Raw genomic sequence first — 13808 nt, forward strand, 5'->3', positions numbered from 1 at the left:
CCATGCCATACTGTTAGGAGCTCCACCCCACATGCTGAACATTTGCTTTTGAAACAGGCAACCATAGCTCTATCCTACATCTTTTGCTTTGTACTTTCATGGATCTAATAGTATCAATATCTCTTCTCAAACCTAACTTCTTCAAAACCACACCTAGACATAAATAAAAAAATATGTCAGGAAAAGGGGGGAGGGAGGAGATTGCAACCACAGGGGTGCTTTTGCTGAATGTTCCCTAGAGAACCTTTTTTGCTGGAGTCCGCTCTTCCTTGTCTGCCTCATGATCTTGACTGAGTTTTCGTTTGGTGGACAATCGCCTGCGTTTCAACGGGGAGACAGGTGCTGCAGTATTTGTAGTGCTGTTTGGATCCTTTTCATGGATTTTCATATGTCTGAAATCAGGTTGCAAAACAAGAAGGGGGGGGGGGGAGAGCCAGACAATCAACATAGACTCTAAACTCAAAAGAAACTTTAATGAAGGCTATCATTGAAAAAGCATGGTTAAAAAAACCAAGAGATGACATGATTTATATATACATTCACTTTAGTATCAGTTTAAGGTACAAAAAGTACATAAAAAGGTGGATAAGATCATAAGACAAAAAAGGATAAAGACTTTTTGACTAGAGCTACCCCCCCCCCCTTACTGCCTTTCAAAACCCTCCAATTCTGCCATAATCCAGCACTTAAAGGGCATTTCTCCTCGCAAAACATGAGCAGACGCAGGAATTGCAAGGCCCACTAGTCTTAATAACCCACTTCCTTCATTAAATACACCATATTGCTACCATGGGTCAATTCGATTGTTGACACTTCCTTCCAGTTATCTGAAGGAGGCAGAGGAATGGCTGTGCCAATATCATATATTGATTTACACTGTCAGCAGCTATGAACAACTTTTAATATGCGCCACACCTTTTTGAACCACTGTACTTTTCTCTGCATGGCTAGCTTCTTGCAGAATATGCATGTCCTAGGAGAATTTGTAATGATATGCCTCAGTTTCCAGTGTATGCTCTATTCAAGTGATGATTTCTCACAGAGATTACAACACTGTTTTTAAAAAGTAATTTTTTGTGTGTGTTACACAGCTTGGAAAATTAAAATATGCTAGCCAAGGGATTCTGGGAGTCATAATCCAAAAACCTAATTTTTCTGTTTTTAAAATAATAGCAATAGTAGGTACATTTCTATATCGCTTATCAGTGAACTAGCACTCCCTAAGCAGTTTACAATGTGTAAGCCAATTGCCCCCAACAAGCTGGGTACTGATTTTACCGACCTATGAAAGGATGGAAGGCTGAGTGGACCTTGGAGCCCTGCCTAGTATCAAACTTACAACCTTGTGACTGCTGTACAGTGGTACCCCGGGATACGAATGCGCCGGGTTACGAAATTTTCGGGTTACGAAAAAAATCCATAGGAAAACATTGCTTCGGGTTACGAATGTTTCTTCGGGTTACGAAAGATTTTTTCGCTATTTTCCGCCACCGGAGGGCAGCAGAGAGCTATTTTACCATTAGCGCCTATGGGAATTCGGCTTACGAATGTATTTCGGGTTACGAAATTAACCGCGGAACGAATTAATTTCGTAACCCGGGGTACCACTGTACTAGCATTTAACCACCGTGCCACCAGGGCTCCTAATATGTGGTCTTTATTTGATACTGATTATTTGAAGTGCAATGCACTGTTCTAACACATTGTTTTTTTCACTCTAAATACAATAAATATATGAAAATAGTGATGAGTAAAAATTATTTTAATTACCTTAAATACATCATTACCTTTTTTAAAAAACCCACCTTACCCTCCTTATCCAGAACAACCATGTTTTATGGGTCATTACCTGTAGTACGATACTTCCAAACTCTGATATCCATGCAAAAAGGTCACAAGGATGCTCCGGTCTTACCAAAGCCTCCGACCTTATATATTATCCCCAAGAACCAATTGCTTACATTCATGCAACCCATCTGTAACTCTCCTGCTACACAAAAGTGGATCTTTTTTCTAATTTGCTTTTTATTATTTATCACTTAAACAGATGCAGGAAGGGACAGGACACAAAAGGGAGGATTCCTTCAGGGCAACCAAGCAGAGAGGAAGAGGACGTATACTTTGGTCAGCATTTAGGTTTTGACAGTAGAAAAAAAGGAAAAAAACACAGTTGGATAGGAGGAGGAAATGGGGAAGTGTGAATTGGTGCTTGGGGAGTTTGCCTCAGCTTAATTATCTGATCTTCTGGGGAGACTAGATAAAAAGAACAATTTTGCTTGTAGGCCTTTGCAGTTAGAATTTTTAGAATTGAATTGTTTCTCTGAATTCATACATAGCTCATATTTGTCCATGTAAACGTGCTTATTCAGCCAAATTAGGAAACCCTGGGAGATGTAACGTTTGCAATGTATTGTAATATATTCCATTGGGGTGTATCTATATGTAGTGAGGTGTCATGTCCTTAGCTAAATTTAACAAATTAATGTTAAATGTTAATTGTTAGGAGCAGATTGCATTTAAATCCACTGGAAATCAGGCCTTGTACTTAGGACTTGGTCATTTCCACAGGAAGTTGCTAGTTAAGTAGTGTCATAATTTACTGATGTACTGTATCTGTTTTTACTTGTACAAAAAGGAGTGAGAGTATGGAAAATGTTAAGATAGCAGTGCAGTCCTTTACATGTCTAGTCAGGAGAAGACAGGATGGGGACCAATCTCCATTTAAGTGGTGTATTCTAAAACTTGAATTTCATAATACTAAACAAAAACTCTTTCTTTTTTCATGTATGTTATGGTAAGTACAGCAGATAAGAAATTCAATATTAATTTGAAAACACTGCTTCCATTTCACTCTTGTGGCAAGCTCAAACTTATGCGGGAGTGTCTGGTGTGTGTGTGCTTGCGTGTATGTTATCTCTCAAGCCTGCAAAAGCAGAAAATATCTTATCTTTCCATTTGAGACTACACTGCATTTCAGATTCTATGCTGAAACTCGCTGTAACAGAAAGTTTGTCCCTCCCTATTTTATGCTGTTGTGTGCTTTAACATCTTTGGGATTATTAGCCAGTTAATCGTTTCCTCCACCTTTAAGAGGGAGATATCAGTTGAACTTGTAAAAACAAAGAAAAGAGCAATTCATTATACTGAATACCAGGATCATTCTTCATGTAACGCTTTACTGTATTCTCTGGGACCAAAGTTAGTAGTACCTGAGTCTTCCTTCATTAGATCTAGCACTTTTTTAAAGAGAGAAACAAAATGCCCTACCCCACAGAGAGCACAATAAATTTCCAAATACCCAAACAGGTGATTTGTTGCAAGAAACATAATTAAAAACGCAATTCTGTACAGTACACACACTATGTAATACCATATAAATCCAAGCTGTCATGGTGTTATTCGTTCTTTCTCTGGTAAGGCCCTAAATAAATTTCAAGTACCAAGTAGGGTCAGGTAACCTGTTCTTCTCTTCAGTCTTTATCAGCTTTCTGTGTCTGTATATACTCTCCTCTAACTTTTCTTCCACAAATTCAGACAAATTGGCACCTCAACTTGTAAAACCTGTAACTTTTCACTAGAGTCTCTTCTACGCCTCATGACACACTAAAACCATGACATTAGTTACCAGTGCCAGTGCCAGGCTATTGCACATATGTTTTAGAAACTGACCTGACTGTATTACAACAGCCAAGTTTTCATTCTTTTTCTCAAAAGTGAAAAGTTCAATAATACATTGTTAATTTTTTGAAAACCTGTTAGGAACTAGAAGGAATATGGCTGCACTGTTCTAAACCATCTATGGATGTATGATTCAATAGTATGTTCACTTCAAATAACTGTGAATGTACACAGCCATAAATATTAACAATAATCCTGACAAGCATAATGGTTTTTGTTTGCCACACTTGCTAACACTGCCTTCACAGTTATTAATCATGTGCACTTCAGCACAGATTTTTATGCATGTATGTATATGAAACACATGTTACATATAAAATGAAAGAGTAACATTTTCATTTTATATGTATTGTGTTTTATAAACATACTTGCAAGAAGGTATGTGCTGAAGTGCATACAGTCAATAACTATGAAGGCCCTGTTATCAAGTATGGCCAACTTCATTATAAGGTAAGAGAAACATTTGAGCCAGCATGGTGTAGTGGTTTGGATACTGGACTATGACTCCAGAGACCAAGGTTTGAATCCCCACTTGGCCATGGAAACCCATTGAGTGACCTTGAGCAAGCCACACTCTCTCAGCCTCAGAGGAAGGAAAAGGCAAACCGCCCTCTGAACAAATGTTGCCAAGAAAACCTCATGACAGAGTCACATTAGAGTCACCATATTTTAAAAATGATTTGGAAGACACACAGTAACAAGATAAACATGTATATAAATATTTAGAAAAAATATATTTTCTTTTCTTAGCAATGGTAGCCAAATTTTACCAAGAGTTCAACTCTGAGAGAAATTTAGCTGCAAGTCTTCCTAGACAATATAACAGATAAAGCTCTACTAGTTTGGGAGAACACAGGATGCTCTTCTCCAAGTTAGTTTAAACTAGTTTGAGACCCATTCTGAGAGCATCAGACAAACTGAAATGCCTAGACAATATTTTGGTCATTCGGTACTTGTGATGTGGGTTGAATTGAGAGTTCTCTCTCTCTCTCTCTCTCTCTCTCTCTCTCTCTCCTTGCATATATTTGTGTCTACTTTTATTCTACTCATTTATAAGAACACAGAATATACAGTCATCCCTCCATATTTGCGGATTTGATTATTCACGGATTTTATTAATATGTTCTCACTAGGACTGTCTAGGTCCTCCAGTGCAACTCTGTGGTCAACTTTAACTAAAAGTTGCACTGAAAGACCATTTGTAGCTACTCCAGTGCCATTCTATGGTCAGTGTATGTTGGACATTGACCACAGAGTTGCACTGGAGGACCTAGAGATTCCTAAAGAGGTGTCCTCTCAGGTAAAAACAGTGTTTTTGTTATTTGCGGTTTTTCCATATTCACGGGGGTCTTGTTCCCCTAACCCTAGCGAATATGGACAACTGTAAAACAACTCCTGTTGGATCATATCAAAGGCCTACTGCTGCCAAACAGGTAACTCCGAAAAGTCCATAAGCATGATGATAATGGTATATTTCTTGTGTTTCCCAACAATTAATATTGCAAGGAATACATTCTGTAATCCTGGAGTTAATATACAGCCATTGTGACTAACAGCCATACATAGCCTTACAACTGATCATTCTTCCATTCATATTTTTTATTCTATACCCCCACTCTTCTATGTATATGCTTTTCTCTATCAATTTATAATGAACTTTAAACAATTTCTCCAATATCCAATCCTACTAGCTGATCATCCCCAATGCAATGCATTTGAGGCAAAGGATTTAATAAAGACACATGAATTCACAGGAATAAGAGCTAATCTTTGACAAAAGTCTCATTACTTAGAATACAGTATGTAAACTAGATCTGACAAATAACAATCAGCACACCAATGAAATAAGTTAATCAGGGGCTCCAGTGGCACAATAGGTTAGTGCGCAGTACTTATACAAATAAGTTAAGCAGAGCTGGGTCTGCCTAATACTTGGATAGAAGACCACAAAGTAATACCATGCATCTCCAGGAAGATCTAGGTAAGTATCTTGCTTGAAACCTTGAACAGTTGCTCTGAGTCAGAAAACAGTCAGAGATCACAGCTGTTAGAGAAAGCTTATCTCAATTTGCTGAAGACAGGCAGTAAGGGCTGTGCAGCAAATTCATGGAGGTAAGAATGAGTTCCACAGGGATAAAGCCTCAGGTTCTGTGGGGAGAAGCAGGCCAATTTTTCATACAATCAAGCCAAATTCAATCTCATGATTCATCCTTTTGGCAAATGAGGCATTTTCCAACTTCTTCAGGGCATTTTACCACACCCCAAAACTAAAATGCATCAGCATAATCACTTCCCTCTAGGGCCTCCAAGTGAGAATAGAAGAGAACCAGTGTTCATCATATAATGGGAAGATGTTCAGACAAAAACATAAAATCAGCAAACAAATAACTGCCTTTGGCTCAGCTCCAAAAATCTCCATCTTCAAATAAACTCTGATCTCAAATTCTCTAATCCAGTAAAAAGATTTGACTCACATCTTTGAATACATTCTTGCCTGGCCATGGCCTCCTCAATAAGAAAAAAAACATTTTATTAAGATAATAGGAAGCAAATGATTGAGCAATTCAGCTCTGATTCTTATTATTAATTACTGGAGAGACAATTCTCCTATCCCATCCAATGTGACATGTGATGGCTCAGAAAACTGCTGTAGCATCATTCCCTTTATTTTCCATGTTCAGACTGACTGCTGCTGCTGATACAGTTGGCCTTCTGTATCCACAAAAATTTTATCCACGGATTCAACCATCCACAGTCTGAAATATTCCAAAAGCAAACCGTTGTTTTTGCCATTTTATATAAGGAACATCATTTCACGATGCCATTGTATTTAATGGGACTTGAGCATCCACAGATTTTGGTATGCACAGGGGGTCCAGGAACCAAATCCCAGCAGATACCAAGGGCTCAATGTAAAACAAAAATGGTACCACCCAAGCACAAGGCAGCAGCACTGGATACATCACAAACTTGAAGATAAAAGGGTCCTCAAACATCCAGAATAGGGGAACAAAGGTGGTGCACATGTGAGCTTGCATGAACAACAGGGTAGAGAATGGCAAAGTAAAAGCTAAACAATGCTGTTAGCAAACTTCAAGGGGTTCCTACTTAGCCTTCTTCAAGCAAGAAGAATTTCTTACTCTGGCCAGCCTTTCTAGCTGAGAAAGGGGCAGGAACAGAAATGTAGACTGGATGGCTGAAAGCATGCATAATAAGGAACTTGAAAAGCTTCAAGACAAATTAATAATAATAATAATAATGGCCGCATCCCGCCCCATCCCAATACACCTAGTTATAGGGCAGGGATAGAAAGCTTGTGACCTTCCAAGTGTGGCTGGGCACACATCTCAGAATCCCTAGCCAGCACAACCAGAGGAGAGGATTGGTGTCGAGCATATGATTCCTACCCCTGTTGTAGACTTCACTTGTCTCTATTTTGGCTGCATATTTTGAATCTGTGTCCCAACTCTCATGGTTAGAAAAGACTATCTGAAAATGCATATCCATTATTTGGAAATGCACCAATATTGTACATGTCTTTATCATGCCCTGAATGCTTTCCTCTACCCACTTTCCCAGCAACCATACAGCAATCAATCAGAAATAAAGCATTCAGACTAAGGATACTGATGCAATAAACAAAAAATGGTATGGAATGTATCAACTTGCATAATCCTTAAGAAATCACCTACTAAAATTTACTATTAGGATTACTTTTAGAAAGGTCAGTGCCCACGTTAAACACTGAATACGTACTTGTTTCCTGCCATCATGAATGACACCAGCTGTTGTACATTTAACAGTAGTCACCAGCACTAGAAAAAAATGATTTTTGTAATAACTAAATCCAGCTTTGTGTACACATGGAATTAGCCTCAGCTAGTATAAGTACACATGGCATGGCCACTGCTAGCATAAGTGTAACTCTCAATGCACTCTTCTGCATGACAATTGCCATTAGTAGGCATTCCAGGTGTTGGGGGGGGGGGCACTAGCACTTAATGGTTCCTGGAAAAAAAAGCAGCACTGTACTGGGAGAGGAGCACCTATTCAATTTTCGAGCCAGCCATGCCCCCTTCCAAGACAGTCCATTGGATTCCTGGTTCTGTACCCATTCTAAAATCCATCAGCCATCTGTGCCCACTGAACACACTCTGCCCCTACTAAGCTGTTTTCAGAACCTGGAAAAATTACTTTTTTGGACCATGTCTCCCAGACACCCACAATCAACATGGTGACTAGCAACGCTGGCTACGAGATTCTGGGAGTTGTAGTCCTAAAAGTAACAATTCCAACTGTGATTTTAAGATTGTATTGCAGGTAGATGCCTGAAAAAAGGCCATTTTGAGTCTTCACTATATAGGACTAAACTAGGTTTCACAAGGAAGTACAAAAAAATTCTGAAGAGTTTGAGCAGAAAAAAATAATTGGCATGTTTCTCTCAAAACTATGCTTTTGGTTGCTGCCTCTGTTCCACCTTAACACATGAATAGAATCAACTCCTACTCTCCAGCTTGCCCAACCGGTTCTCTCTTTTGGCATGCAAGAATGAGCAAATATCAGAATGTACCTTTCCTGTCAGCTCTCTTTTAAATAAGACCAAGGAACTGCCACCATTTGTGGTTGATTTTTTTAAAGAAGAGAACTGAAGACAAAAAGAAATTGAACTTGAAGTAAATTTCCCATCACCCCACCTTCATTTTCTCATTGTATGCAATTCACTCTTAAATCATGCAAAAGCAATTTGGTTCCCAAAGCTTATAAGAAGTGAGAAGGAACAAAATGACAGCAATGTGTCCAGACATAACATGACAGCCTTAAAGGAAATGAAGGTACTGTCAGCAGTTGTTGACAAAGTATGATATGCATGTAATCGCTCATTTGTTGTTGTACTAACATGACATTGTTGACCACCAGCCAATTCACACATGACATTTGTTTTTTAAAGTGCTGCCTCACCTGAAACTTTACCTTTAAGTATGAACAAGCACAGACTAAGTTGCATCTTTCTTTCTCTCCCCTGCTACACAAAGATGGAAGGGCACTACAGTGAGCCCTTGGTATCTGCTGAGGTTTGTTTCCAGCCCTCCCGTAATGGCTAAGAAATTCTGTGTATGCTCAAGTCCCATTAAATACAATGGCATAGTAAAATGGTATCCCTTATATAAAATAACAAAATCAAGTTTTGCTTTTCAGAATTTATAGCTTTTTGGAATATTTTCAAAATGTAGATGGTTGAATCTGTGGATAAAGCATTTGTGGATATGGAAAGTTGCTGTATGATATGATAGCTCTGTGTGTGTGTCTGTGAGTGTCTGTGCCTTCAAGTTGCTTACTGAATTATAATGACCCCATGATTTTCATGGTGTCTTCTTAGGTAAGGAATACTCAGAGGTTGTTTTGCCAATTTCTTCCTCTCTATATATGAAACAATATTTTATTAACTGAATGAAAGAAAATGTATTATGTTGCTAGATAGAAGCATATAAAATATTATGTTCTTATTCATAGTTTTCTCTCAGGATTGTTTGGAAAGTCTCATATCAAAGTTATGTTCCGTTTGCACAGTGAAAGAAATTAAGAACTGTGCTCTTTGCCACTGGGCATAAAATATCTTTATTATTGTACAGTACTGTAAATCACTTTACAAATAAACATACAAAGATACTAGAATTATTCCATTCCTTTGAATTTAATATACCAGAACACATGAACACAAAATATATCTTTCTATGCCAGCTTTCACCCAACGTGATACTTTCTAGATGTTCTGGCTAAAACCGCCACCATCCCAGTGAGCCCCTCACTGGGTGAGACTGATCGGAATTGAAAACCAAAACACCTACATAACACCAGACTGGGAAAATCTGTCCTACATCCATTTCGTTCCCAACACCAGCCAGCTGCTTTTGGTCTCAACCTGGGACTGCAGTACACAAAAGTTCGAGCAATTTTAAACATCCCAGAATAAGCAGTTAATTTTTCCTCTAGATGAGCATTCTTTCAGGAACAGTAAGAACTGAGCTGGACCATGAAAACACAGATGACAATGAGTCCCCAGTCATCCAACTGACCATGATGAGCAATAGAAAGGAATGATGCAACAATGTTGAAAGACTACGACAATGCCATACGTGAAATATGTCACCATGTGAGTTTGCCCATAGATTCTAAGCCTTAGAATTTATCCATCTGCTCAGATTACATGATACTGGAGTGTATTCTACATGTAGACAAATTTGTTCTTCTTGTTATGTGTGTTCAAGTTGATTCCAGCTTATGACAACACTATCCTGGGGTTTTCTTGCCAATTTTTTCAGATGAAGTTTTCCATTGCTTCCCTCTAAGGCTGAGAGAGTGTGACTTGCCCAAGGTCACCCAGTGGGTTTCCGCGGCTGAGTGCAGACTTGACCCATTGCCTCCCAGTCCTAGTTCAGCATTCAAACCATTGCACCACACAGGTTCTACCATACTTTATCAAAAACAACAGGGCCAAAAGCTTGTGACAGAGTAGGCTTAGTACAGTTGTAAGCAAGACCAAAGTCAATGCACAAAATTTCAAGAGCATGGGCAAACATGGACTCTGATTCACAGGTCCATACCCTGTCAATTAATGTGGATACTAATGTGAATTAGCATCAATGTTGAGTTTAAAAGGATGAAGGGGTGTCACATAGGTCAGAGAAAGAATATGGTTATGTATTGTTCTTTAAGCAAAATGCTTAATAGGGGTTGAGGTGGAAAAGGTTCAAACAGAAAAGGCCATACAACAGAACCACCATTTCACTATAGCTAACTTTACATTGTTTAGACCACTATGAGCACACTTCATTTGCATGTAACTGACATAAATGTGAACAGCAGTTATGTCAGTACTGTAGATACTAATGCATGGCCGATGAACAATGTAACTGTATCCTTGAATTGTTAACCTTAAATGTAAAGGGAAAATTATATGACACAATGAAACGTGCATTAAACATTTCTAAACAATTGTTTTGAGAATGAATTGGCAATTGAAAAGGTTCTGTGAAACAGAATTTAGAATAGATGGACACTGTTTTCTATTTAAGCAAAAGAAAAGAAGAACCAATGGATACTTGGGCATCTTCACTAGTATGCTGAGCTTTTGTTAGGAATCTGCACCAGGTTTGCAAGCTTTATCTTACAACCTCGAGAGCTATAAACTGACATTCTTAGGATTCTGCTGTGTACTTGCCTGAGAGTGACACTAACTGGCTTGGGGCTACTCCAACTCTACATGTTTGGTTTACAGCACTAATTCAATCAGCAAAAGCAAATTATTTCCACTTTATACCTTTGTCTTTTTTTCTTCTTCTGTTTTATTTGAAACTAGGAGACAAATACATACAGCATAACACACTTTCAGGCAAGCAAAATGAAGATGTGAATTAAAGACAACTGGGAAGAACATCTGTAGAGAGGGATGGGCTTATATAGCTTAAGCTGTTATGGTCCAAGCAAAGGTATCAAAGCATCAAAGATCAGTCTTTGTGGGCCACTCAGTTATATGGTATAGCTCCCAGCTGCTTGATAGGTAGAGATTCCCATGTGTTGGCAAACTGTCTCTATGCTTCAAATGATCTACAGGAATAATTACATCAGGTCAGATTATCCCAGGAAAGCCAGTGTGGTGTAGTGGCTTGAGTGTTAGACTACGACTCTGGAGACCAGGTCAGCCACGAAATCCACCGGGTGACCTTGGGCAAATCACATCCTCTCAACCGTAGGGGAAGGCAATGGCAAACCTCTTCTGAAGAAATCTTGCCAAGAAAACCCTATGATAGGTTTGCCTTATGGCAGTGATGTCGAAATCCTGGCCCTTCAGGTGTTACGAACTTCAGCTCCCAGAATCCCAGATCATCGGCCAAGATGTCTGAGACTTCTGGGAACTGAAGTCCAAAACACCTGGAGGGCCAGAGTTTGGACATCACTGCTTTATGGTCACCATAAGTTGGAAACAACTTGAAGGCACACACAAGAACAACATCACTATATTGCCTACAACAGAAGTGAGGAACAAGAGGCCCTCTAGATCACCCACCCTGGAATCCTGTCCTGGACTTCACTTGGATCAAGGATAATTAAGGGTTTTTTTACAGTACTAAAATAAAATAGTACACACTTATCAGAAACATGTGCCAGCTGCAAATATCATGACTGCTCCCAAAGGCTAACAGAGGGCATTTATTCAGCTCCTTCACCTCCCCTCAACACATACATAAATCTTTAACTCAGAACTCCTACACTGCAAAGGGACTTTCCACAAGCGCCAAAACAGTAGTGCCAAAGGCTGCTGATAAGGTCAGCTCCAGCAATGTAGCATAACACTGGGCTGTTAATCAACAGAGATCCAAAGGATTGCACTGAGATAAATAAAGCTTGCAGAAAAACAAAAGCAAATAGTGAAGGGGTAGGGGTAGGGTGATAAGGCAGTCAAAGCAAGACTCCATCTTTCTTTAGTGTACAAAAGAGTCTTGGTTCCAATCTCTTTTAGATACAGATGGAAATAAATTTCCAGAATGAAATACCATATAGTAAGGGAAGCTGATCACTAAATAAACTGTAAGAAAATGGATGTACAAGCAACATGTGTGCAAACAGGTACCTACAAGCAGGTCAGAGAGCAAAAGCAGCTTGAGGTGGAATGTGATGAAAGAGTCCAGAATAAAATATGCAGGAGGAGAGTACACTGAAAGGACATCCTGTTCAAGCTCCATTCTGTAAGAAGTGGAGTGATAGGCAGATTTGGACATGCAGAAAACTTGAGAGAATTCATAGTCAAGGATGCTGCTGAAGTGGACATGAGTAACTCAAAACGAAACTCAAAGGCAGACTCCAAAGGGAGGTTCTTCTGTACAAACACCATTCAAATGAATGGGAACAGCCCAACAGCACTTGGTGTTCTTGCACCCCCTCAATCCACTACACCAGAGATCATGCATTATAGTCAAGAGTTTGGAAAATATACTTTTTGGACGACACCTCCTAACAACCCACACTCTGCCTGGCTATTGGCCATACTGAAAGATTCTGGGAGTTGCATTCAAAATAAAAAATTTTTCCCAAGTTCTCAAGGAAAACGTCCTGGAATGCTGTGCCCCTACTGACAGGGCTAAGAGGAGTGACTTCAGGAAATAAGATTCTTATCACTGAGACTGTGTGTACACCAGCCATAGATTTTTAAAAGCCCTTAGAAAAAGTATCTATTTTTTTTTAATGGGCACATATTTTATCTTTGAGTAGAAACCAAAGGCTCATAAATACTTAGGTAATGCTCAGGAATACTCAGTTTGTGGATTCAACCAAATCAGTATTGGAACAAATCTTGTGAGCCCTGAAATCCAATCTGCTTCTCAGTACAGGGGTCCAGGATTTCCTCAATACATGACTATCATGTCTCTGTCTGAAAACCCCCAGACAAAGGGAACCCCACTCAGATCTACACAAGTGAGATGAGAAATTCCAGTCTTTCTGACTTTGTAATTTTAGGTCATGTTTCTTAACTTCAATTTTTTTAAAAAAAAAGTGAAAAACGTAAGTGCTAGACGAAGATAAAAATAATAATAAAATGATGTGGCAGAACAGCAGGTGTGGAAACCAGAGGCATGCAATGTCATTATGTTTCACCCTGGCAAAAAGCTAGCAATCCCCAGGTGGTCTTCACTCTGCAGCCTGCATCACTAATTGGATTTTAATGCTTTCTCTCTGGTGGATAGTTAAGATGTAAGCAAGGCCCTGGAGACCATGACACTAATATATTTAATATTTCAATGTCTCACTGGCCTTTTCACTGCATCCTAATACCACAGAGTACATTCAGCCACCTACTGATGGTGGAGAAGAAGATAAATAGCAGCTATCATCAATATATCACCACCATCCATCTGCTTAACAGCATTCAAGAAGAAGCAGGGAAAGCATGGGCTGGCACAGCTCAATGCTGCAGCAGTACCTGTAAGTGCTCCCCAAGCATATGATTTCTATTTGCCTGCCAGCAGAAACAGTTATGGTCCTGGACTTTTCTCTAATTAACCTTAGTTTGGAGAAGAGATTATTAAGATGTTATATGATAGCCATTTTTAAATATGTAAAGGGATGCCATGTTG

At 39.2% G+C, this 13808-nt stretch overlaps 1 protein-coding gene across 7 annotated transcripts in view; it reads right to left on the reverse strand.

Annotated features, from left to right (window-relative positions):
* The window catches only part of RREB1 (ras responsive element binding protein 1), a 170320-nt gene that overhangs the window by 43253 nt on the left and 113259 nt on the right, over positions 1–13808 (reverse strand). For 6 of the 7 annotated variants that reach the window (XM_042464651.1, XM_042464654.1, XM_042464655.1 and 3 more), the window contains one exon: positions 245–392. In XM_042464651.1, coding sequence (XP_042320585.1) covers positions 245–392 — 148 coding nt within the window. The remainder of the gene's footprint in view (positions 1–244; positions 393–13808) is intronic. The other variant, XM_042464656.1, reaches the window with a different exon arrangement.

Source organism: Sceloporus undulatus, chromosome 4 (genome assembly GCF_019175285.1).
Source record: "Sceloporus undulatus isolate JIND9_A2432 ecotype Alabama chromosome 4, SceUnd_v1.1, whole genome shotgun sequence".
Classification (NCBI taxonomy): domain Eukaryota; kingdom Metazoa; phylum Chordata; class Lepidosauria; order Squamata; family Phrynosomatidae; genus Sceloporus; species Sceloporus undulatus.